This window comes from Mytilus californianus, unplaced genomic scaffold, assembly GCF_021869535.1.
Source record: "Mytilus californianus isolate M0D057914Y unplaced genomic scaffold, xbMytCali1.0.p SCAF_11, whole genome shotgun sequence".
NCBI lineage: Eukaryota > Metazoa > Mollusca > Bivalvia > Mytilida > Mytilidae > Mytilus > Mytilus californianus.
In genome coordinates this window covers 5,522,528-5,547,258 of record NW_026262593.1, presented here as the reverse complement: position 1 = coordinate 5,547,258, position 24,731 = coordinate 5,522,528, and the positions used below count along the sequence as shown (strand labels likewise).

Here is a 24,731-nt window from a genome sequence, read left to right as displayed (position 1 = left end):
TCTGGAACAAAATGCTAACTTGATTTATAACTTGTCATGGTGTAAACTATATAACAAATATCAAGTCAATATCTTCAAGCATGACGGAAAATAATATATGGAAAATTGATTATTTGAGTGAATTTTCTAAGTCCAAGGACCATAACTCTGCACAAAATCATTAGACAGGGAAAAAAATTGAACATGATCTGTAACGTGTCATGATAAATCTATATACCAATTATCAAATCAATATCTTCAAGCATGACAAAAAAAGTGAGGAAAACTGATTATTTGAGTGAATTTTTTAAGTTAAAGGACCATAACTCTGCACAAAATCGTCAGATCGGAACAAAATTCGAACTTGATCTGTAACTTGTCATGATAAAACTATACACTAAATATAAAATCAATATTTCGAAGTATAAAGAAAAGTGTGGAAAACTGATTTGCCGGACTGACGGATGGACAGACAGACAGACTGATGGAGTGCAAACCTAAAGTCCCCTTCCACTTCGTCGGTAGGAGACTAAAACAAAAGTGTCATTATTCCATATACATCCAACTCTTTGATTCAAAAAATTGTCCACACTTTGGAGCAGCGGTTCGCCAGTCTTGATAGAAATCACTGCAAAATATATTTAAAAATAACAAGCTTTTTAAAAGACTGTTATAAATTGATAGTATATAAATAACGGAACTTAAAAACTAGAACGAACAGAACGAGCTGATATTCAAGCTAATGATTGCAAAGACCAATCCGAATTTGGTGAGAAAAAAGATAGGTCAACAAGATCAGAAACTGTGCTATTGCCCAATATTTCTTGCTATTGCAAAAGACTGTACAATTGAAGATTTCTTGCTATTGTGCAATACTGTGCTATTGCCCAATATTGTACAATTGAAGATTTCTTGCTATTGCGCAATACTGTGATATTGCACAATACTGTGCTATTGCGCAATACTGTGCAATTGAAGATTTCTTGCTATTGCGCAATACTGTGCTATTGTGCAATTGAAGATTTCTTGCTTTTGCCAATACTGTGCTATTGCGCAATACTGTGCTATTGAAGATTTCAAAAATTTGAAATTTCAAAAATTTTGAAGAAAAAAAAATGACCCCCCCCAAAAAAAATTGGAAAAAAAAATCCCACCAATTTTTTGAACCCACACCACCACTTTTGGAGTAATTACCCCCAAACTCAATCGCAGCCTTCCCTTTATGGTATGGAACCTTGAAGTACAATTTTAGAGAGATCCATATACTTAAACACAAGTTATTGTCTGGAAACTAGAAAAATGCTTGTTTTTGGCCCCTTTTTTGCCCCTAATTCCTAAACTGTTGGTACCATCACCCCAAAAATCAATCCCAACCTTCCTTTTGTGGTATTGAACCATCTAGTAATAAAAAATTGGGAATGTGGCCATGGGACACAGATGATGCCACTGCTAGCATATAACGTTATAAAGGGATATAACTCAAGATCTGCAATAGCCTTTTGTGGTATTGAACCTTCTGGTAATAAAAAATGGGGAATGTGTCCATGGGACACAGATGATGCCACCGCTTGCATATAACGTTATAAATGGATATAACTCAAGATAAGTAATAGTGACCCTACCCAAATTTGTACTTGATCTGAGTTTTGTGGTAATAAGCATTGTGTGTAAGTCTCATAACATTTGGTTGAGGCTAACTTAAGTAGAGAACAGAAACAAATATTTCAGGAATTTTTCCATTTTTAAAGGGGCATAACTCTAGAATGGTATAAGTGACGCCACCAAAATTCAAACTTCATCTGTGTTTTGTGGTAATAAGCATTGTGTATAAGTTTCATAACATTTGGTTGAGGCAAACTAAAGTTAGAGAATGGAACCGAAAAATTAATCAATTTTTCCATTTGCAAAGGGGCATAACTCTAGAACGGTAAAAGTGACACCACCAAAATTGAAATTGATCTGTGTTTTGTGGTAATAAGCATTGTGTATAAGTTTCATAACATTTGGTTGAGGCAAACTTAAGTTAGAGAACAGAAACGAAAAATTCAGCAATTTTTCCATTTGTATAGGGGAATTACTCTTGAACGGTTAAAGTGACGCCACCAAAATTCAAAGTTGATCTGTGTTTTGTGGTAATAAGCATTGTGTATAAGTTTCAGAACATTTGGTTGAAGCAAACTAAAGTAAGAGAATGGAAATGAAAAATTCAGCACTTTTTCCATTTGTAAAGGGGCATAACTCTAGAACGGTAAAAGTGACACCACCAAACTTAAATCTTGATCTGTCTTTTGTGGTAATATGCATTTTGTATAAGTTTCATAACATTTGGTTGAGGCAAACTAAAGTTAGAAAAGGAAACCAAATTTGGGACGTACGTATGTACGCTACGGTAGGGGCATAAAAATACCTTATATGTTGCTTTTGACCAATTTATATGAAACATGGTAAATAATAAGCTTCAATCAGGAAAACATGTGAAATTAAAATTGATAAACAGTTGCACAAAAATTACCATTTACCATTGCTTTGAAAAATAAACAATAGCTTGGCGTTGTTAAGTCCATGTGGCAACATCATGCAATTTCAACTTTGTTTTAGTCAGCAATACTTTATTGAAGGCCGATATAAAACAAAGGAGTTTGGTAACCCCATAAAAATTATACACCAATAGAAAGGAAATTTCCTTCATAACAACATTTCCTTTTTATAGAAAAATCGTAGGAATGTTTTTTACAGCAGAATAAATTAACCATTAAATTTTTGAGGTACATTTGACATTATGTCTATGTACTTGATAGTGGTTTCCTCATATTTTCAAATGGCTGTAACTCCAAAAGTAGATCAGTTAGACACATAAATTTTACAATTTTTCATTGTATTTTTTAAAGTTCCAATTGTATATATATATTTTTTTTAAATCACTGCACAAGCCATTTATGTACCTGTTACCTTAAAGTTCTGAAAATCTGGAAAAATTAGAAAAATATTTCTATTAATTTCTTATACCAGGTGCACAATTTCAAAATGTGTGAAATCTTCTGGAGAAGTTTCAAGCATCTGGTTTGAAAAATGTAGGAGTTGATTACACAAATATTTAATAAGATATCCACTTTCCTCACCCACCCATTATCACAATAATGTTATTAGCAGGTTTTGGACTTCGTCAAACCCTGTCAAAAATGTAAAATATTTCAAACAGAATGAGTATGCCAACTTGTCATTTTTGGTTTATAGCTCTTCAACTTTTTAAGCTTTGAATTTTCAAATATTTTGGCCTTGAGCATCACGGAAGAGACATTGATTGTCGAAATGCGCATCTGGTGCAGAAAAATTGGTACAGTTCATGTTATTAAACCTTTTTTTTTTTTGACCCAAAGGTCTGGTGAGAGAATTTTTTTTTGTGTTGGTAAAAATTGGTGGAGTTTTCTTGATATACTAAATAATGTATGACTTTCTCATCATAAGAGAACTGGGGAAATAAATGCACAAGAAAATCTTTAATAAAATGAGGCGATACAAAAATAAAATTCAGACACAAATCTCAATGCGGTCTTTTCCACTGTATTTTAATATTTATGTTCATTTCATACATAACAAAGTTTTTAATACTAAAACTATAAAACATTTTGGCACAGTGACTGACCAAACAATACTATTACTTTCTTTTCTTTCCTTTCTTGGTCATTTTCTTAATTGTTCGATCTAATCCATCTTTCTCTTGTTCAATTTGAGCTGCTATTAATGTCAAGGTCGTCTTATGTCTCTCCTGAAACATAAATGAAATTACTGTGGATTCATTATTATTCGTAGGATATCAATGTTCTTGGATATTGTGAGTACAGTGGAACCACGATTCTAAATGTTCAAATGAATTAAATATTTTCTATAGGAATGAACGCAAGACTTTGTCAAAAGCACAAAATGAAAGTTTTTCTCAATCCACGAAAAATTAGTACACATGAAAATATATGAATCTACAAAATAGTCAATATGCACAGTGTAAAATTTTGAAGCTTTAACAGACTACATGAGTAGGTAGAACTAAGTACTATTACTCACACAATATGTGATTGATTGATTGTCACTTTTGGCTATAACATGGCAGCTATTTTTTATTGGTGGAGGATCGATCCTGGAGGCAATAGTAACCTTAAGGAACCATGACATTCAGCAAGAGCAATCCTATTCAATTATGATGAGGGTTGATCACACCTGCTTCAAGCAGGGTTTGAATTCACAACCTGAGTGTTGACAGGCTAGTAATTACTGGAGGTGACCTACTTAGACCACTCTTCACCTACGCCCTCCTCTCACACATTATATTCTTAATGATATGCATAATGAGATTTAAAAAGAACTTATTATTATAATATATAGGAGTTGGTATATAAGAAGCTCTAACAATGAGGCAAAAAACGAACTGTTCAGGTAAGCAGTTGAATTCTTTAATTTTATCATTTCCTCTCTTTTTATTGCAGAAGTATTCCTCAACAGAACTCAATAAACTCTTTCCAGTAAACCATCCAACTGACATACAACAGGTAGAGAATCAGTACATGTGAATCATTTCCAAATAGTCTGTTCAGACTGGCTATAACTATCTCTTTGGAACAATGTTTAACATATTTTACCGCTGTGTATTCATTATTATTCGTGGGATACCAATTTTTATGGATATCTTTGGTATAGGTAAACCATGAATATAAATGTTCAACGAAGTACACATTTTCTTAAGGATGTTCGCTCCTCATGTTTTTGAATTTTTGCCAGATATTCTGATTCCTCTGGTTTCATCCATATAGTGCCATTAAAAATTTAGCCCGCTAACCCCAATTTTTCTTTTCATAATTTTATTAGATATAGTTTATAAAGCCATATTTGAAAATCTTATAAAATCCTTTTTATTTTTTTAAAGTTTTTGATAGGAAAAAGGTGCCAATGTTAAATGTATGAAAAATCTAGAGAGAATCGTTTCCTGCCAAATTTTCAATCGCTTACATCTCAAAAACAAGCAGATGGACCCTTTATTTTTTTCTGCTTTTTTAGTTTCTTTATTTACGTACTATCAATTTATAAAAGTCTTTTAAAAAGCTTGTTATTTTGAAATAGAGTAGCGAAACATCCTTAAGGCTTGTGTACAGCTTTTAGCAAAACCATGAAATCAAATATCCATAAATATTAAAGTTTTTCTCAATCCTTGAAAATTAGTATCCAACGAAAATATATGATTCTACATTAAGACTTTTTTTAATATCAGACAGATAGTCATGTACTCCTAGAATATCATTAAAAATTTATTTTTAAAAAGCAAAATTCCAAAATGGTTTTAAAATTCAGTATATGACAAACCATGTAATCAAATTACACTAAAACTTCAACACAAATTATTTGCAATATACTATTTTTATCAAACATTAAACTGATAAGACAGGCTTTGTGAAAATTATAGGGACCCACATTTTGATAGTTACATATAACTCCAATACTTACCAATTCATCCCTGGTTTGTTGTTCTCTATGCTGCTCATCTTCAATTCTCTTCTTTTTATCGTCTTCTTGTTTCTGTAAAAAAGACTTTCTAAGTATAACAGATCTATAGCACACATTCAACAGATTTAGTGTAAAGACTTCACAGTCTGAAAAAAATCATGACTATGTGCCATATAAATGAATTAGTCTCTGTCAGTTAACAGAACCAACATCAAAATATGAAGTAACCATTATCTGGTGTTGTGTTCCTGGCCCTTGATTCCCTTTATAGTTACCTTGATTCCCTTTATAGTTACCTTGATTCCCTTTATAGTTACCTTGATTCCCTTTATAGTTATTTATAGTTACCTTGATTTCCTTTATAGTTACCTTGATTCCCTTTATAGTTAACTTGATTCCCTTTATAGTTACCTTGATTCCCTTTATAGTTACTGTGATTCACTTTATAGTTACCTTGATTCCCTTTATAGTTAATTTGATTCCCTTTATAGTTAACTTGATTTCCTTTATAGTTATTTATAGTTACCTTGATTTCCTTTATAGTTATTTATAGTTACCTTGATTTCCTTTATAGTTACCTTAATTCCCTTTATAGTTACTGTGATTCCCTTTATAGTTACCTTGATTCCCTTTATAGTTACCTTGATTCCCTTTAAAGTTACCTTGATTCCCTTTATAGTTACTGTGATTCCCTTTATAGTTACCTTGATTCCCTTTAAAGTTACCTTGATTCCCTTTAAAGTTACCTTGATTCCCTTTATAGTTACTGTGATTCACTTTATAGTTACCTTGATTCCCTTTATAGTTAATTTGATTCCCTTTATAGTTACCTTGATTCCCTTTATAGTTACTGTGATTCACTTTATAGTTACCTTGATTCCCTTTATAGTTAATTTGATTCCCTTTATAGTTAACTTGATTTCCTTTATAGTTATTTATAGTTACCTTGATTTCCTTTATAGTTATTTATAGTTACCTTGATTTCCTTTATAGTTACCTTAATTCCCTTTATAGTTACTGTGATTCCCTTTATAGTTACCTTGATTCCCTTTATAGTTACCTTGATTCCCTTTAAAGTTACCTTGATTCCCTTTATAGTTACTGTGATTCCCTTTATAGTTACCTTGATTCCCTTTAAAGTTACCTTGATTCCCTTTATAGTTACCTTGATTTCCTTTATAGTTACCTTAATTCCCTTTATAGTTACTGTGATTCCCTTTATAGTTACCTTGATTCCCTTTATAGTTACCTTGATTCCCTTTAAAGTTACCTTGATTCCCTTTATAGTTACTGTGATTCCCTTTATAGTTACCTTGATTCCCTTTATAGTTACTGTGATTCCCTTTATAGTTACTGTGATTCCCTTTATAGTTACCTTGATTCCCTTTATAGTTACCTTGATTCCCTTTATAGTTACTGTGATTCCCTTTATAGTTACCTTGATTCCCTTTAAAGTTACCGTGATTCACTTTATAGTTACTGTGATTCCCTTTATAGTTACCTTGGTTCACTTTATAGTTACTGTGATTCCCTTTATAGTTACCTTGATTCCCTTTATAGTTAACTTGATTCCCTTTATAGTTATTTATAGTTACCTTGATTTCCTTTATAGTTATTTATAGTTACCTTGATTTCCTTTATAGTTATTTATAGTTACCTTGATTCCCTTTATAGTTACCTTGATTTCCTTTATAGTTATTTATAGTTACCTTGATTCCCTTTATAGTTACCTTGATTTCCTTTATAGTTACCTTGATTCCCTTTATAGTTACTGTGATTCCCTTTATAGTTACCTTGATTCCCTTTATAGTTACTGTGATTCCCTTTATAGTTACTGTGATTCCCTTTATAGTTACCTTGATTCCCTTTATAGTTACCTTGCTTCCCTTTATAGTTACTGTGATTCCCTTTATAGTTACCTTGATTCCCTTTATAGTTACCTTGATTCCCTTTATAGTTACTGTGATTCCCTTTATAGTTACCTTGATTCCCTTTATAGTTACCTTGATTTCCTTTATAGTTACCTTGATTCCCTTTATAGTTACTGTGATTTCCTTTATAGTTACTGTGATTCCCTTTATAGTTACCTTAATTCCCTTTATAGTTACTGTGATTCCCTTTATAGTTACTGTGATTCCCTTTATAGTTACCTTGATTCCCTTTATAGTTACTGTGATTCCCTTTATAGTTACCTTGATTCCCTTTATAGTTACCTTGATTGGCCCTTATATCTTAAGAAAGGCAAGCAAAAGATATTAATATCAGATTGAAAATAAAAGAAGAATGTGTCCATGTCTGCTTGTAAACATATGTCAATTTCAGCAATTGTTTATAAAGGGACATAACTTAAGAAAGATGTAAGTGACACCACCCAAATTATAGCTTGATCTGTGTTTAGTGGTAATAAGCATTGTGTATCAGTTTCATAACATTTGGTTGGGGAAAACTAAAGTTACAGTGTGGAAACAACAAATTTAGCAATTTTTAATTTATAAAGGGACATAACTCTAGAACAGTGATGCCACCTAAATTAGAACTTGATATGTGTTTGGTGGTAATAAGCATTGCGTATAAGTTTCATAACATTTGTTTGAGGCAAAGTAAAGGTAGATTGCAGAAACAGCAAATTTGCCAGTTTTTTTCATTTATAAAGGGACATAACTCGAGAATGGTGAAAATGATGCCACCCATATTCGAAATTGAACTGTGTTTGATGGTAATAAGCATTGTGTATAAGTACATAACATTTGTTTGATGGAAACTAAAGTTAGAGAACAGACTCTAACTTTGGGAGATATAGACAGACTCACAGACAGACAAGGGTAAAGCTTAATGACCAATTTGCAGCAGCTGGGGCATAAAAATGTCATGACTGATTCGTAATTGTTCAATTCTGTTACCGACGTACCTGTCTGCGTTGAGTCTCTTCATACGAGTGATAGTTTGGACATTGTGGCCACTTCCTGTTGTGACCCTTTTGATGACAGTTTCCGCATGTAACATTTGCCATATTGCCACTGATCTGACTAGAAGAAGTTGATGACGAAATACTCGGACTAGAATCGAAAGCTGAATGTTTAAATGGTGATGATGTATTTTGGTTGATATATGATGTTCCTGCTATAGGCTGACTGCTGTGTGGATTTCCTGCTGCAGAAGAGGATGATGGGAAGGAAAAAGGCTTCTTCTTCTCTACAGGACTGTGTGGTGGTGATATAGTAATGGCATTATTATCACTCAAGCTTGGCAGAGAATCTAAAAATGATTGAAATAAATGTTAAGTAATGGCATCATTATCACTCACACACACAAAAAAATATTACTGAGTAATTATATTTTACTTAAATTAAGTATTCTTTTTTATTACTTATTACTAGGAATTACTTACCAATTACTCACAATTACAACAATTACTTATATTTTACTAGATATGAACATAGTTACTTGAAACAAGTAATTGTTTTATTGAAAATGTGTGTGTATTAAAAAAAATACTTAAATAAAAAAAAAATACTTATAAAATGTTTTACTAACTTGAGTAAATAAATTGCTTAGTCCTTATTTAAGTAATAACTTACTGTTTTAAATAAAAAGAAATTACTTGAATTTAGTAAAATATTTAAAGGACTACACATATTTATTTTTTCTTACTAAAATGCAGTATGAAAGTTACTGGAATTACTTCTGATAACTTGGAAATAAAACTTCTTATTACTAAGTAGGCTTAAGCACTACATAATGGCGTTTACTTGTATAAGGTTTAATAATTTTTAATAATAAATGCTTCCTATGACATTTGACTTCATAATTTTACAATTTCAACATATGTAGGTTTCACAGTCTGAAAATTGCATAAGTTTGGATAACTAGCAATTTTAATACTTTGAAATACTTAAAAATTTGCTTTGAATTACTTGGTATTACTTAGCATTTTACTTTAAATTACTAAAAATAATAACTTTAAATCACTAGCCATTACTTAAATTATTTTCATATCAAAATATCATCAAGCTATCATTTGTCATTTTTGATATAATTTTTATAATGTTAACTTGGTCTTACTAAAATTGAAGCCTATTGACTATCTATTATAAATGTACAAAATTGTATCATATTTCCAGTATTTAATAAGTAGTTTTTGATTTGAGACTGAAACATTTTTCAGCCAATCAGAATTAAGCTTTCATTGGACGTTGGTAAGCTATTTTTGAAAATGTCTGGAACACATTCAGATTTGAATTTGAACAAAAAATACACTGAGTTTGTTGAAATACTTGCATGATTTACAAGCATTAAAGGAAAGGAGAAATTTACATAAAGGACAATTTGTGGGTATTAATGTTTCTGGCTACTCTCTGTGTACTATTTCAATTAAATGAAAATGTAGCACAAAGAGTTGCTGGGGAGGTAGCCCATGTTAACTTACAACAAACAAGCAAGAATAGAAATGGATTAATACAAAGGATATACAATGTAGTATATGATCATTCTTTGAAAGTTATGTTACTTTTTAAAATTATATGCATTTATAATAAAACAGTGTAGAATTTTTATTCTAATCTGTATATATCGATATATGTAAAAGAATTACTCAAAACCTACAAATAAATTTACTGATTCAAGTAATAATTTTTTCCAGAAATTACTTGCCATAAGTAAAAGAATGGCTTACAAGTGATAAAAGAATTACTGAGAATATTAAAATAAATACTCCATATATATTAGAAGAATTACTTACTATTATTAAAAGAAATACTTAATGTGTATTTATAAAAGATTTACTTACCATAATTAAAAGAAATACTTAATGTGTATTAAAAGAATTACTTACTATAAAAAAGGAATACTTAATGTGTATTAAAAGAATTACTTATTATATATGAAAAAAAATACTTAGTATTTATTAAAAGAATTACTTCAGAAACATTGAAAAATTACTTGCATTTAATTACTAGCGAATTACTTACAATTACTTGGAATAACTAGTAATTAATCATTTTTTGACAAACATTTTTACTTGTTTTTTTACTTGATTTGAGTAAAAACAATACTTGTTTTAAGTAAAATCTAGTAATTTATTTTTTTGAGAGCAAGCTTGGCAGAGAATCTAAAAATGATAGAAATAAATGTAGAATAAAACAATGCAGTTTAATTTTGAACAAAGATGTTTGTCAATAAAAATGCCCAACCTAAGGAATATTTATCAAAGATGATTTATAAAATTAGTCTAATATATTGTGGAACCCTAAGTTCATCTGACCAGCTGTTTTGGAGACTGGTTGCGGACAAGTTCAAATTTTAAAGTGGCGGAAGAAGAAGAAGAATAATAATAATACTAATAGCTGATCAAATCCAATAAGTCTCCAAACTTCGCTTTGGAGACTTAACAAGAATGCATGCCTTGTTGAGCTAAGCATTCCACACCTTGTTGTGCTAAGCATGTCTCTGCTTATATTCAAAGTATCTGAATACAGGAAGTAGGTATCTGACAGATCAGACAAGTAATCACATTATAAAATTGAGAATGGAAATGGGGAATATGTCAAAAAGACAACAACCCGACCATAGAGCAGACAACAGCCATATAGCTTCTTACCAAATATAAAGCCATTCTGTTTAATAGCAGTGGACAGAAAAGTTGATTGCAATATGAGCTGGGTATAATAAAAAATTTGTAAGGGTTCCGCGGAACCCAGTGTCTCACCTACTTTTGCTGTTATCTATGTTTTCAGTGTGATAGGGGAATGCACATAATAGATTTACAGTTAATGAAATAAAACTTTTGAAATGTATGAAAAAAGTTATGCTCGTAAAAATGAATACAGTATGCAATCAAATCTATAGATTTATAAAAGAGTTGAAACATAAATTCATTGAATGAACAAATGATAAAGAAGATAATTTTTATATTGTTTGATGATTTATCCCTTAATTCAGATGACGGAATGTAGGATCGCTATGTCAACAAAAATGGGGAAAAAATTATTAAAAATTTTCCTCTTGCATGATACTATCTTTTGATTGAAAGAAGCTTCTGTCCAAGTTTGGTAAAAATCCAGGATGGTTTATGAATCTAATAAATGTTTTAAAAACTTTAACTGCAGACTGTATGTAATGTTAACTGGAAGAAAAACTAAGTCCATTTATAAGTAATATACGGAAAAACAGGAATAAATTTTTACAAAATTTCCTTCTAGATACTAGCTTTTGATCATAAACAAGCTTCTGCCCAAGTTTGGTAAAATTCCTGGATAGTTTAAGAAAGTTATTAAAATTTTAAAAACTTTAACCACTTAGAGAATGTAATGTTAACTGGCAGAAAAACAAAGTCCATTTAAAAGTAAAATACGGAAAAACAGGATTTTTTTTTTACAAAATTTACTTCTGGATACTATCTTATGATCATAAACAAGCCTCGGTCCAAGTTTGGTAGAAATCCAGGATAGTTTAAGAAAGTTATTAAAATTTCAAAAACTTTAACCACAGAGTGAATATTTGTGGACGCCGCTGCCGACGGAATGTAGGATCGCTATGTCTCGCTTTTTCTACAAAAGTCGAAGGCTTGACAAAAACAAAACAAGAATGTGTCCATAGTAAACAGATGCCCCACTCTCACTATCATTTCCTATATTTAGTGGACCGTGAAATTGGGGTCAAAACTCAAGTTCATGTTTTGCCCTGAACAACTCCAAAAATAAATTTAAGGATATTCCCTACTCTGTTCAAAATAACAAGCTTTTTTAAAGACTGTTATTGATTGATAGTATAGAAATAAAGGAACTAAAAAAGCAGAAAAAAATTAATGGTTCATGTGCTTGTTTTCGAGCTATTTGCCATTGAAAATTTGGTGGGAAATGATTCTCTCTAGATTTTTCATACATTTAACATTGGCACCTTTTTTCTTTCAAAAACTATGAAAAAATAACAAGGCTTTTATAAGATTTTCAAATATGGCTTTTTAAAACTATATGTAATAATATTATGAAAAGAAAAATTAGGGTTAGTGGGCAAAATTTTTTAATGGCACTACATGGATAAAACCAGAGGCTTCCGAATATCTGGCAAAAAATCAAAAACAAGAGGAGCGAACATCCTTAAGCAGACCTAAACTTGCAATTCAAAGCATTTACTAACAGGAAGTACATGTTTGACAAATCTTAAAAGTATTCACACATTACAACTCATCACTGTCAAGTTTATGACTAAATATGAAATCATTCTGTTCAGAAGTATGGAGGAAAGTGCAAAAGAAACAATGCAATTTCCAAGGGGCATAACTCGAACTTGTCTGAAACATTGCTGATATAAACCTATGATATAAGTTTATAAAAATCTGGAAAGAATTGTAAACATGAGAGCGCTAACAAGACAGGATGGACGCCCGGTATTTCTATGTCCTCTGCAACGCATCATGAGGGAGACAATTAAAAAGAGTCAAAGCCTCAATGACCTGATTGGAACTCATAAATTTCTAAAATTAGTTGAAATTGAGTGGAACAGACTTAATCATTTAACTTATACAAGGATTGAGTATGACAACATATATTTTGAATGCATGAAATACAGAATGAAGTTTGTGTAAACTAGATATTTTAAACAGTGTGCCTTTTTTCAATATGACAATTTATGATTGTGTATTCAAGCTCCATATTTTTGTGTGTATCATCTCTCTGCAAATAAAAATGTGAACTAATTTAACGTAGTATGACCCCATGCCTTCACTAGTTTTTTTAATTTAACATTGTGAAATATAAGAATGAACTCTTGTGGTCATGCAACCCCTTTAATAACACATTAAGATTATTTTCATAACTAATTTTTATTTTCACAGATTAAAAAGACCAACTCATAATTATTGTAAAGTTGTCATAATTGTCTTAATCCTTTTCATTATTATAATAAACGAATTTTAATTCTAACATTTCATTTAATCTTGGCTTTGGTCATTTAAATTTGTAATCAGGTGAAATTTGTTCACCACACTTAAGTTCCAATTCGTCGATCAACAAAGGTGTTAATGATCTGACACCATAAACATGTTCTATCTGTTTTGCAAACAAGTGTGTCTACACCACTTAAATCACTTATGAAAATGATAAGGTTACACAAGAAAAACATCTGATATGAATTATTATTTCACAGTCTTTATTTCTTTTAATTTCTTACTTCGATTGGAGACTTCAGGGTTAATTTATATTTATCTATATCAACAGGACTATTAAATTTACTCCACTTAACCAAGAATTTAAATCAACCAAGTTCAACTAATCAAAGATTAAAATGCAATTATCAAAATAGAATTTTTGCACAAATGGTTAACAATCTAATATTATAGCAATTTGTTTTACGTAAAAGATTACCATCATCAACGGAGAAAACAGACTTCTGCAAAGATGAACTACCAGTTTTGAGAGCTTTTTTCGTTGAATTGTGAAATGTTCCTGTGACTGAAGTTATTCCTAAAGACTTAGTTGCTTCAGAGAAGGATGCATTGCTTGATGATTGTGCCAAGAGCGTTTTTTGTGATGGTGTATTATATGAGCCTTCAAATCTTTCTACTGTTTCTGCAGCTGCTCTGACAGGCGTTTTGACATATGACGTTTCTGGGATGGACTGTTCTGTTGGCATGGTATAGCTTGACCCTGTATGACCTCTGTACCTGACATTTTGACTTTGCCTAACTTCCTGTAACTATAAAACAGATAGATTTTAAAATACCATGGCAGATTATTTTTAAAAATGCAACTTGAAAATAAAAATTAAACATGATAAGTTTCCAGATTTAATATTTTGTAAAAGATTTGATTATTGCCATGTATGTGAGTTTCAAAGTGCCAAAACTACAGCTACTGAATTAGTTCTTAACCAGTCTTTGTGAGACTCTCTGTAAGTACTAATTGATTTATCTATATATGACAAAAATTTCTTGATAAACTACCTTAAACCAAAACTTTAACCTGAGAGTTTTTAGTATCATGCTATTACATTTTTATGTTCATTGAACTATGAAATTGGGTCCAAAACAATAATTTAGCATAAAATTTTAAATGTTCACATCATAATGAACAGGTGTATTTACTTGTTACTGGATCCTTATAATTATTCAATTGTATTAATATGCATTTGAATGTATGTATGGTGGATCAAACCAGCAGGGCCTAATCTAGGATTTTGAAGAGGGAGGAGTGACTTCTCCTTCCAAGAGAGAGAAGGGAGAAGTGGTCAATTTCTTGGAGAAGTGAGATTCCATTACCGTTTCGGTTGCATCGTGTTTTCGTGCTTATCACTAAGGAAATTGTTTTATATTCAATAAAAGATATACTTGCAGTTTTTTCATATGTTATTGTACACAATGTATATATAGAAAGTTCTTAATAAAAAGGTTTAGACAATATATAGTTGTTATTTATTTATTTATTGATACCATTGTGTTCTATAAAATAAAATTTGTTGATTGGGACATGAGGGAGTAGCCTAGTAATATTATCATGATTATGATGCATTAAATTCATGTGCATCTGCCTCAATTTATTTTTAAAATTCCAGAAAAAATATAACTCCCAGTTTTCCTGTTGAATTGCACATGACTGGGAATTTAATTTATATCACCACTTGTCATTATTTTGTAAAACATTATTGAATGTCCAGGACATTATGTTAGTTGTAAATTGAGATTATCGTTAAAGATTGTAAGTCTATAAATGAAAATATTTTTCAATCGCATATTAATTATCCGACAAAGAGCTAATTACTATCATTTTTTAAAAATATCATCCATATCAACGAAATGGTCGTGAGAAACAATCCACTGCTGATCATAACCTGGTCGAGTGTCGTACGTTTGCCATCACATTATCCATCAGCAGTCTTTCTACCTTTTATATTTCAATTTTTATTCAATCAATATAATAAATCTACCGTTAATTCCAACCTTTTACCTACCGAATAGTAAAATTGATCGATTCGTGTAAATTGTAAAAATAAAACAAATCAGCTGAGTGATTACGCAACATCCTCAGATGAAAATTATCGTAATATGATAACTTAAACAGACGGTCAGTTTTCCGTTTGAACAGTTTTGAAAGTTATATCCGAGGATGTTCAAAGTCGCCGTTGTATTTATTTAATTTGATCGTTGACAGTATTAGTCCTGGGTCGTTTCGAAAATCTCGAGTTTCCTTGTCAGCCGCCATTTTTTTTACCTGTGAGACTTGTCAATCACAAGTTGTCTCCCTTTTACCGATTTTGATAGCGATTTGACTTCGCTATGAAGTCAGTCGGCCGGCGAGATTTAGCGATTTTCAAAATTCTTTGGCGACTTAAATCGTCATTTCGCCGGCAAGATTATGGCCTGAACCAGAAACACATAATGTCATTATACAAGTATAATTCCATACCATATTATATATATATACATGACATTCATTGAGGAAGAGCAAACTTAAATACTTTTAATAACCTGTGTCTGAAGATCTGTCTTTGACCTTTGTATGGCCTTTAACCTTCTATCCCAAATCTGTTCCACAGCAGCCTGTGTATTAAGCAATGGATAATTTTCTTGCTCATGCTGGGAAAATTGTGGTTGGCTGCTCACTGAAAAAAAAGCTTCAAATAATTTTTCGTAGGAGGCACTGCAGTAGCTGTTGCAAACCACTGTAAACTTCTTCCTTGTTTCTTTTAAAAGCATATTTAATGAAACATCTAAACCAATACCATGTGCAAAACAAAATCCTCCATCAATTATATTTATCAATTACCAAAATGAATTATGCAAAAGTGAATTGGCTCAAGTAGTTCAACTTGAGTAAAGCAAGCACCTGTCTAATTTGAACAAAATTTTTAGTCCTAACAAATAAATGGAAAAGAGATGGGTATGAAATGCATCACAAATTTTAAACTTACTTGGTATCAAGAACCTTTAATTTTCTATGGTTGTAGTTGTTGAGTAAAACACAGTGAAAAAGCATGATGGACACATACAAACACTTTATATATCATTTTGTGAAGAAAAAAAATTTATATTTCATACTGACCTGAGTTAGTAGCTATTTCTTTCTTATCATTGTCTGCTAGTTTACGAGCCAGTTCCTCATCAGCTTTCTCCTGTTGAATTCTCCATTCATCATTATCATCACTGTTTACTAAATCTGAACAAAACTTATCCCTGCCATTCTTGTGTATTTTCTGAGCAAGTTCAAGATCTCTCTTTTCTTGAATTTCTTTATCAGTAAAAGTTCCAATCTGATCCTGATCTTGCTCCTGCATATTTTGAGCAAGTTCAAGATCTTCCTGCTCCCTCCTCAACTTTATCCTGATATTTTCTTCCACGTCATGCTGACTAATGACCTCTTGAAGTGAGATTAATGTTTCTAATGGCTCATGTGTTTCATTATTAGAAGTGCTAATCACGTTGTGTTTTCTTTTTCTTAAGTTTCTTTTCTCTGTTATTTCATCCAGATCTGCAGAGTAATCTCCCTTGTTTAGTCTTTCCTGGAGTTGCCTTGCCATTTCTTCATCTATTTGTTCAAATGACTGAGCATTGTCAGACTGTGTTTCAACATTTAATATTTCATTCTCAATCTGTTTTGGCACAAAAACTGAGTCTGGATTTTGATTGTCCCACTTATTAACCCTCTTTTCTATTTTCTGACCCAATGAAGTCTGACACCTTCTTAATTCATGTTTCAAAACCTCTTCTTGCTCTAGTTCTCTGTTAATTTGTTCTTGTATCTTCCTTGCAAACTCTTCATCATCAATGTGTGAAACAATGGCTGCAGATTTAATTTCACCACTGTCCACACTTGGATGATCATTAAATATTTTCTCAGACTTTATTCTCCCACTGAGAGAACTTTTTAGTAGTTTATTTTTATCACCATGTACAAAATCTACATTATGATTACAAAGTTCTTTTTCTACTTTCACTTTTGTTTCACATGCTTCGCCAGAATTATTATTTGGCTCTTTTTTAACATTAACAATTTCATCATCATTTTTAACCTTGAGCTCGCAGGCATTCACATTTTCACTGAAATAATCCCCATCCGGAGGTTCATTTTCTGATTTACAACCACTCTGAATTCTATATTGTGATTCACAACCCTCACCCTCATTTGAGTGTTCTGTTTCCATGGCATCAACAAAGCCTAAAAGCAAGCTCACAGACTGACTTGGTTGTATACGTTCTTCAAATGTAGCAGTTTGAAGGTCACTAGCATGACTAGTGTCAAGGTCACTATCATGACGAATATCTTTTTGCTTACTGTTTCCATAATTCATATTTTTGCCTATCATTTTCAAACTTTGTTTTGGTGTTATTCCTGTTGAAAGTCTTTTTGATGTCATCGGACATTCATTATCGGGAGAAGGCGGTATAACATCAATATCATCATCTTCCGTACAGATGTCATTTAATCCTATAGATTCAGGTACATCTGTATAAGGAAACAAGTCCTCATTATCAGAGTCTTCCTGAGAATCTTCAACAAGAACATTACCATGCTGCAAGTCATTAACCTGAACATTGTCAAGTCCTTTCAATTCACAGCCATACAGATTATCCTTTTTACATTCCTGTAAGATTGTCTCCCCTGGTTCCTCATTGCTGACATTGGTTTCTGTAAGCTGCGAACTGTTTTCAGTCTGAATTGTACCTTGATGATTAACATTTTCATCTTCATTACAAGAAATACTTTCAACTTGACAACCTTCACTTTGAATTTCCTGTGACACATCTTCATATTGTTCATGACTTGGTGACTGATGTATTGGCACCCCATCATCACAGTACGATTCCAGCTGACTATCAGTTTCCAATATCTCTACACAACTGTCACTATAGTCTGTACCTTGTGAATCTATTAAAATCACATCTTCCTTTATCTTGTTGTCCGATACACAATCAGATCCTAAATTTGTCTGCTTTGTTTTCTTACTCTCTATACTATTTGTGTTAAGCAGATATTTCAATTTTGCTCTGTTCAATTGCTAATTGTAGTTGTTCTTCCTCTGACAAAGCCTCCACATTTATGCCTATTCTATGGCATTGACTACTTGGAAAACTCTGTGTCAAAGCCAATCTCATTTCCTCAGCACCATCTAATACATGTTGATTAACTTTACCTTCAAAAGTTTCATTCCTGACTGTTTTATCAACATTATACCTAGTATCAAACTCATATTGGTCTGAAGGATTATTAACAAATGACTGTTCAAGACTGCTCAATTTTAAAATATTCTGCAGTTCCTCATTTTTACAATCATTTGTCACAGATGTTCTATTGATACCTTGATTACATATTGGCACATTATTTCCATGACTGATAGATGATTGTTCAAGTGTACTTAATTCTAAAGCCCTTTGAAGTTCTCCATCTTGACTGTCACTGGATAAAATAGTCTGCTTTTCTTTTAAGTCCTTTTTACTCATTTCAAGAATTTTCTGCAGTTCTTCATCTTGACTGTCAGACATTCCTACATTTGTTGAAATGATTGTGTTAGTGTTGGGTTCATTACCTGAATGTATTGTAGTACATGGGTTCATATTTTTATCGGATCTAGAACCTCTAGGCTGATCAAGTTCAAGATCATAGGCACACTGTCTACTAAGCTCCAGAGCTCTTTTCAAATCTTCATCTTCACTATCTTCCCTCTCTGTCTCTCCTCTAATACTACTTCCTGTATTTACATGCTTTGAATTCTGTTTTGATGTCTTCGGTGATCTTTTTCTAGAAGTTGTTGCACTAGGAACACCTTTCTTTGGAGTTTTCCTTAAAGAACCACCTGTACAAGTAGAAAGACCAGGCTCTTCTTGTCTACTTTTAGCTAATGCCTGAAAATTATTTCTTTGAAAGTTAACAAGTTGGAATGTGGCCTATAGCTCATTAATGATACCCCCGCTATAAGTATTTGATAAACAGGAAGTTGATAAGTGACGGATGTGAAAACACACCTCACAGTAAGGCATGCTCACATAAAGCTTGATTCCAAATATCAGAAAGCCTTGATTATTTTTTCCTGAGAAAAATGCGATTGAAATTTCATACATTGCCATTATGTGTAAGAATACACAAGTATTCGGTAAAAAAAAGTTGATAAGCAACGAATCTGAAAATGTACCTCAACGTATAGCAGCTTAATACCAAATTTTAAGAAGCTCTAATGTGTGGTTCCTTACAAAAGGTGACCAAAATTTAATAGGATACTTGCTCTTTCATGATATTGGTCTTGTATCTCTTTTTGTCTTTATGAAATAAGGTCTTATGGTAATATATAATAACCTGTTGCATCATGAATTCTTCTGTATCAACATCAGCAGGCTGATGATCAGTCTCGTCTGCTCTTCTACTGATATTCACATCTGTAATTTTCATAGAAATTTAGTAATCATCTTTAAGGCTTATATTATACAAAATAATTTTTACTCAATCATCTCATATAATAAACCTTTATTTACAGGAACTGAATCAAATCATGAGGGTGACGATTACTTTAAAGTAGTAGATTTTTGCAGCATCAACATTTTGTAACAGTGTTACAAATTTCTACCTTCTATATATGGTATTGTGCATAGCATTTGTGGTGTTGCCTACACTTGAACTTTCCGACTTTTGAAAAAAACATTAAGGTTATCATCTTTCCAATTCATACATGTAATTTCTAAAATAGGAATAAAATGCCAATTGTGTTATGAGGTTGCTACTTGTATGTACCAGTAATTTCAATAATAGACGAAAACTGTCCTCAATACACATGAAATATTTGAAACTGGCAGTTAAGCACCCAAAGCTATAACAGTATATTTGATCATCAGGGTGATGTGTCCCTATAAAGGACTAATTGCAGATAATTAGTGACATACCATTATTATTGTTCATTTGGTCCCTGATTTTCTTTGTATCTTGGTTATTTTCTGTCCTAACTATGTAAACATGTGCAAATACCTATAATAAAAGAAAGCATAGCCATAAAATAAATATTAAAATTTGAAAAGCTTTGGATGAACTGTTCATGAGTAAATGCACTGACACTGTTTGGCAGCCGCCTGCCCAGATGGCAGCCCGCCCACAGTACATCCCCAAACCAATAACCAATGTTTCCTTTGTAAATTCGGTTAAAAACATCAAGCTTTTAAAAAAACTTAAAATAAAAAGAGAAAAGAATACAGATTCAGAGTCAAGGCTAAAAAGTGCACACACTTTACAACTCAGTACTGTCAAGCTGCTCACCAAATAGGAAGTCATTCTGTTCAGTAGTTTCTGAGAAAAATGTAACGAGAATTTTTGTTGGTTGACAAGGTAATTGCAATATAGCCCTGACTTTTAGAATGAGGGTACACTAATCGCTATCCTACCTGTATCTGTAGCTGTCTGTAGCACATTATGTCATAATGAACCATATTGTATGCATTAGTTGTAAATCTATCTTGTACCAAATCTGTAAAATATAATTGTTATAATGAACCATATTGTATGCATAATTGTTAACTTTTTATACATTGTGACTTGGATGGAGAGTTGTCTCATTGGCATTCATACCACATCTTCTTATTTCTATGACATCTTGGATGGAGAGTTGTCTCATTGGCACTCATACCACATCTTCTTATTTATATTAGTTGTAAATCTAAGTCTGTAAAATATAAACAGCCGTCTAAACATTCAGTCCTAGATATCAAAACCTAAACTGATAAAAGAAGTTTTTTTTTCTTTCCAAACAGTAAATTTACATAATGTTTACAACATACAACAGCATTTTTGAATCTGCAGTCAGAAGCACTGTTCAGTCACCTTTTATTTCCTTTAAGTTACCACAAGTAACTGTCTATGATTTGTTAGAAGTAAATCTACGATTCTTGGAAATCTTACACTGCTTATTTGTTGAAACTTGGTGAAAGTGTAGGATATATTTATTTTCAATTTTGACTACCTATATGTCAATAATAAACCTTGTATTGCCAACTACAGTGACATGAAAGTTCTGAAAAAAATAATCATTTCTGCTGATATCATGCTGAGAACTCTTCTGTAAATCATGAAATGGAAGTTTGTATTCCACTATAATTGGATACTACCACTGTATTTTCCTCAGACACTGGTTCTGTCGGTGTATATTTGTTCCACCTAACAAAAGTTCCTCATGAGACTTTGTTATAAATAATGCCATAATATCTGTTCCTGCTGGTACAAATATTCTATACCCTTTATTCAGTAAGGAAATAAATGTGGTTAGTGTCCACATGTGGACACAGATGATGCCCCCGCTTGCATATCATATAGTTATAAAGGGACATAACTGAAGAACGGTAAAAGTGACGCTACCCAAATTTGAACTTGATCTGAGTTTTGTGGTAATAAGCTTTGTGTGTAAGTCTCATAACATTTGGTTGAGGCTAACTTAAGTAGAGAACAGAAACTCAAAATTCAGCAGTTTTTCTATTTGTAAACACGCAAAACTCTAGAACGGTTGTGTATAAGTTTTATAACATTTGGTTGAGACAAACTAAAGTTAGAGAATGGAAACGAAAAATTCAGCAATTTTTATGTTTATAAAGGGACATAACTAAAGAATGGTAAAAGTGTCGCCACCAAATTTTGTACTAAATCTGTATTATGTAGTAATAAGCATTGTGTATAAGTTTCATAACATTTGGTTGAGGCAAACTAAAGTTAGAAAACGGAAACAAAAAAATTGTACTTGATCTTTGTTTTGTGGTAATGAATATTGTGTATAGGTTTCATAATGTTTGGTTGGGGCAAACTTTAGTTACAGAATGGAAACTAAAAATTTTCGCTACGGCGGGGGCATAAAAATACTGTAATATTACAGAATATTTCTTCCACTTGGAACTTAGATTATGTAGGAACTTCTATTTCATGACAGTTCTACACTGTCAACATTTCAGTTCTCATATACATGTGTGTGTGGTAAACTGGCATTTAAAAATTAAGAAAATTTAGTGAACTCAGGTGTAAAAATGTCACATACTAATTGATTCCGTCAGTGTTAGTGTCTACATTTCAGGCTTATAAATCAAATATCAGCTTACCTTCTGTATTTTTGAGATCATCACACGTATCTACCAAACATTTATTCTGTAAAGTCTGTCTTTTCTGTAATGATATATCAATTATTTAAAAAATAACATTCATAAATCATTAAAAATCTGGAAACCAGTGTCTATAAAATATGATAAGATTGTTTTGACTCAAGCTTTATCTACACACGCCATGATAGTGTATGCTTATTGTAAGCATGTCTTTACTTTGGAACTATGTAGATTAGATGAATATACATTTTACCTACATAGTTCAAGTGATGTAGCATATTCTTAGGAATCTCTGCCTATACGTTCTATATTCTTAGGAAGCATGGAAATACCTCTTGCTCAATATTGTTACATCGTTTACTTTCTTATTGCTTAAAATAAAAACATAACCAACCAACCAGCTTGGCTTTCGAAATAACAGAAAATTAAAGAGCAAGCTTATATTCCAAACTTCCAATATATCAATGGAAGATTAAAGTCTATCCCCTCTAAGGGATCATAGATTTATTCTGACGAGGAAGCTCCAAGCATGCTCGGAGGATGCTCGGAGCTTTTTTAGTAGGCTCTTCTCTGCAGTTTATGTGACAATAATTATCATGATCCATTAAGATGTCAATCAAATCTACACAACTTCTATAATAAGGAAAGTAGAGCATTATAGAGGAAGCTCAATTAATACCTGTGTAAACATCTGGTCTATTCAAATACATTTTGCATGAAATTTTACAAAACTATAAAATTATAAGATTAGAAATTCTTCAACAGTACTGCGTATTAATGCTTGGAAAGAAATCTCATGTCTCCACTAAAAGTGAAAGTCATATAAATATATAAATATTATATTTAATAATCACTCCTTTTTTATGATAAAAAATTCTCAAATTTTATAATAAGATGATATGATTTAAATAAAGTAAATATTATATAATATGCTACACAAAAGTTATCAAGACACAAACAACAGTGAGGGGGCGATACTAAACAAGTTATTTTTTTTAGTTACTTATATTAACAGGTTTTTTTGTTTTTATAAATTATTTAATAAAAACTCAATAGTTATTTTAAATGTCAAAAGTGGACTAAATGTATACATAGTTTTTAATAATTTTTATATCATTTCATTATGTAAAATTAAGTATTTATCCAACTTGAGATGAGTATTGAAAGGTAACTGTAAAAATAATGACAAAAATATTACTTTTATAAACTATTTCATACATCTTTGAAAAACTTAGTACTTACAATTATTTAAGGAACATATGTAATTGTTTTTGATAAAGATTACAAATTATAAATAACTTCAAGTCTTAATTAAATCACAAGGTTCTATCTATTTAGATTTGTCTATCTCTAAGATTTTAAGGGAAAGTGATATTTTGATAGCCCCAAGAGACCAATCTTTGACCAAGAAGTGTGGCATCAGAAAGGCAATTAGTGTTTCAGGAGGGTTTAAATAGTTTTATATTGCATGGAAAAAATAACCAGATGTCTGTGAAAATTTGTTAAAGCTAGTAAAACCTGTATGAATGGACACCTATACAAATAATATTAACAGAATTTACTTATTCATGATATAGAAGTAATATTTGAAACAACCTCGTTTTCAACATAATTTGTATAGGTGATTTTGAAAATTACTTGTTCAAGAAATGCCCCTAACTAAACAATGGTAATATGTTTTTTTTTTTATATAAAATAGCAAACTTTGTTCTTTTATAGAAAATTATGGCTACTTTATGAAAATTTGAGGGGTAATACCACCATTGTTTTCCCTCTAGTACGCCTCTCTTTAATTGACATTTTTTTTTTAAATTGTGCTGATTTGGCTTTGTTTTAAATAAGAAAATACTTGGCATGAGTAAAGTTTTATCCTGTCCTGTACTTCAGTGAAAATCTAACATAAAATTGTTTTCCCCCTATCAGTCTTTGTTTAATTGGTATTTAAAAAAAAAAAGCATAGAATTTATCAATGATTTAAATAAAGAAATACTTGACAAGAGTAAAGTTTTTTCCTGTTCTGTACTATAGTATTAATACAACATAACTTTTCAGTACATATAAGAAAGTAAACATCACCAGAAGTAAGCCAATCAAATTATCCCCCCCTTTTTTCCCGTTTTCAAGTTTTAGTAGCCATGTCCCCTAAAATTACCAAAATATTTTATAGAACACCAAATATTTTTTTTGTATTGCTTTGAAACACCCAAGATACATC

At 31.4% G+C, this 24,731-nt stretch overlaps 1 protein-coding gene across 1 annotated transcript in view; it reads right to left on the bottom strand.

The window, feature by feature from the left end:
- Positions 1–3,524: 3,524 nt before the first annotated feature.
- Positions 3,525–24,731, bottom strand: part of LOC127720761 (uncharacterized) — a 57,789-nt gene continuing 36,582 nt past the window's right edge. The window contains exons 18-28 of the mRNA XM_052227515.1: positions 22,517–22,580; positions 20,822–20,904; positions 20,330–20,411; positions 19,749–19,828; positions 18,428–19,300; positions 16,503–18,393; positions 15,929–16,062; positions 13,830–14,160; positions 8,378–8,724; positions 5,470–5,541; positions 3,525–3,745 (exon numbers count right to left, since the gene is read on the bottom strand). Coding sequence (XP_052083475.1) covers positions 3,635–3,745; positions 5,470–5,541; positions 8,378–8,724; positions 13,830–14,160; positions 15,929–16,062; positions 16,503–18,393; positions 18,428–19,300; positions 19,749–19,828; positions 20,330–20,411; positions 20,822–20,904; positions 22,517–22,580 — 4,068 coding nt within the window. The 3' untranslated portion in view covers positions 3,525–3,634. The remainder of the gene's footprint in view (positions 3,746–5,469; positions 5,542–8,377; positions 8,725–13,829; positions 14,161–15,928; positions 16,063–16,502; positions 18,394–18,427; positions 19,301–19,748; positions 19,829–20,329; positions 20,412–20,821; positions 20,905–22,516; positions 22,581–24,731) is intronic.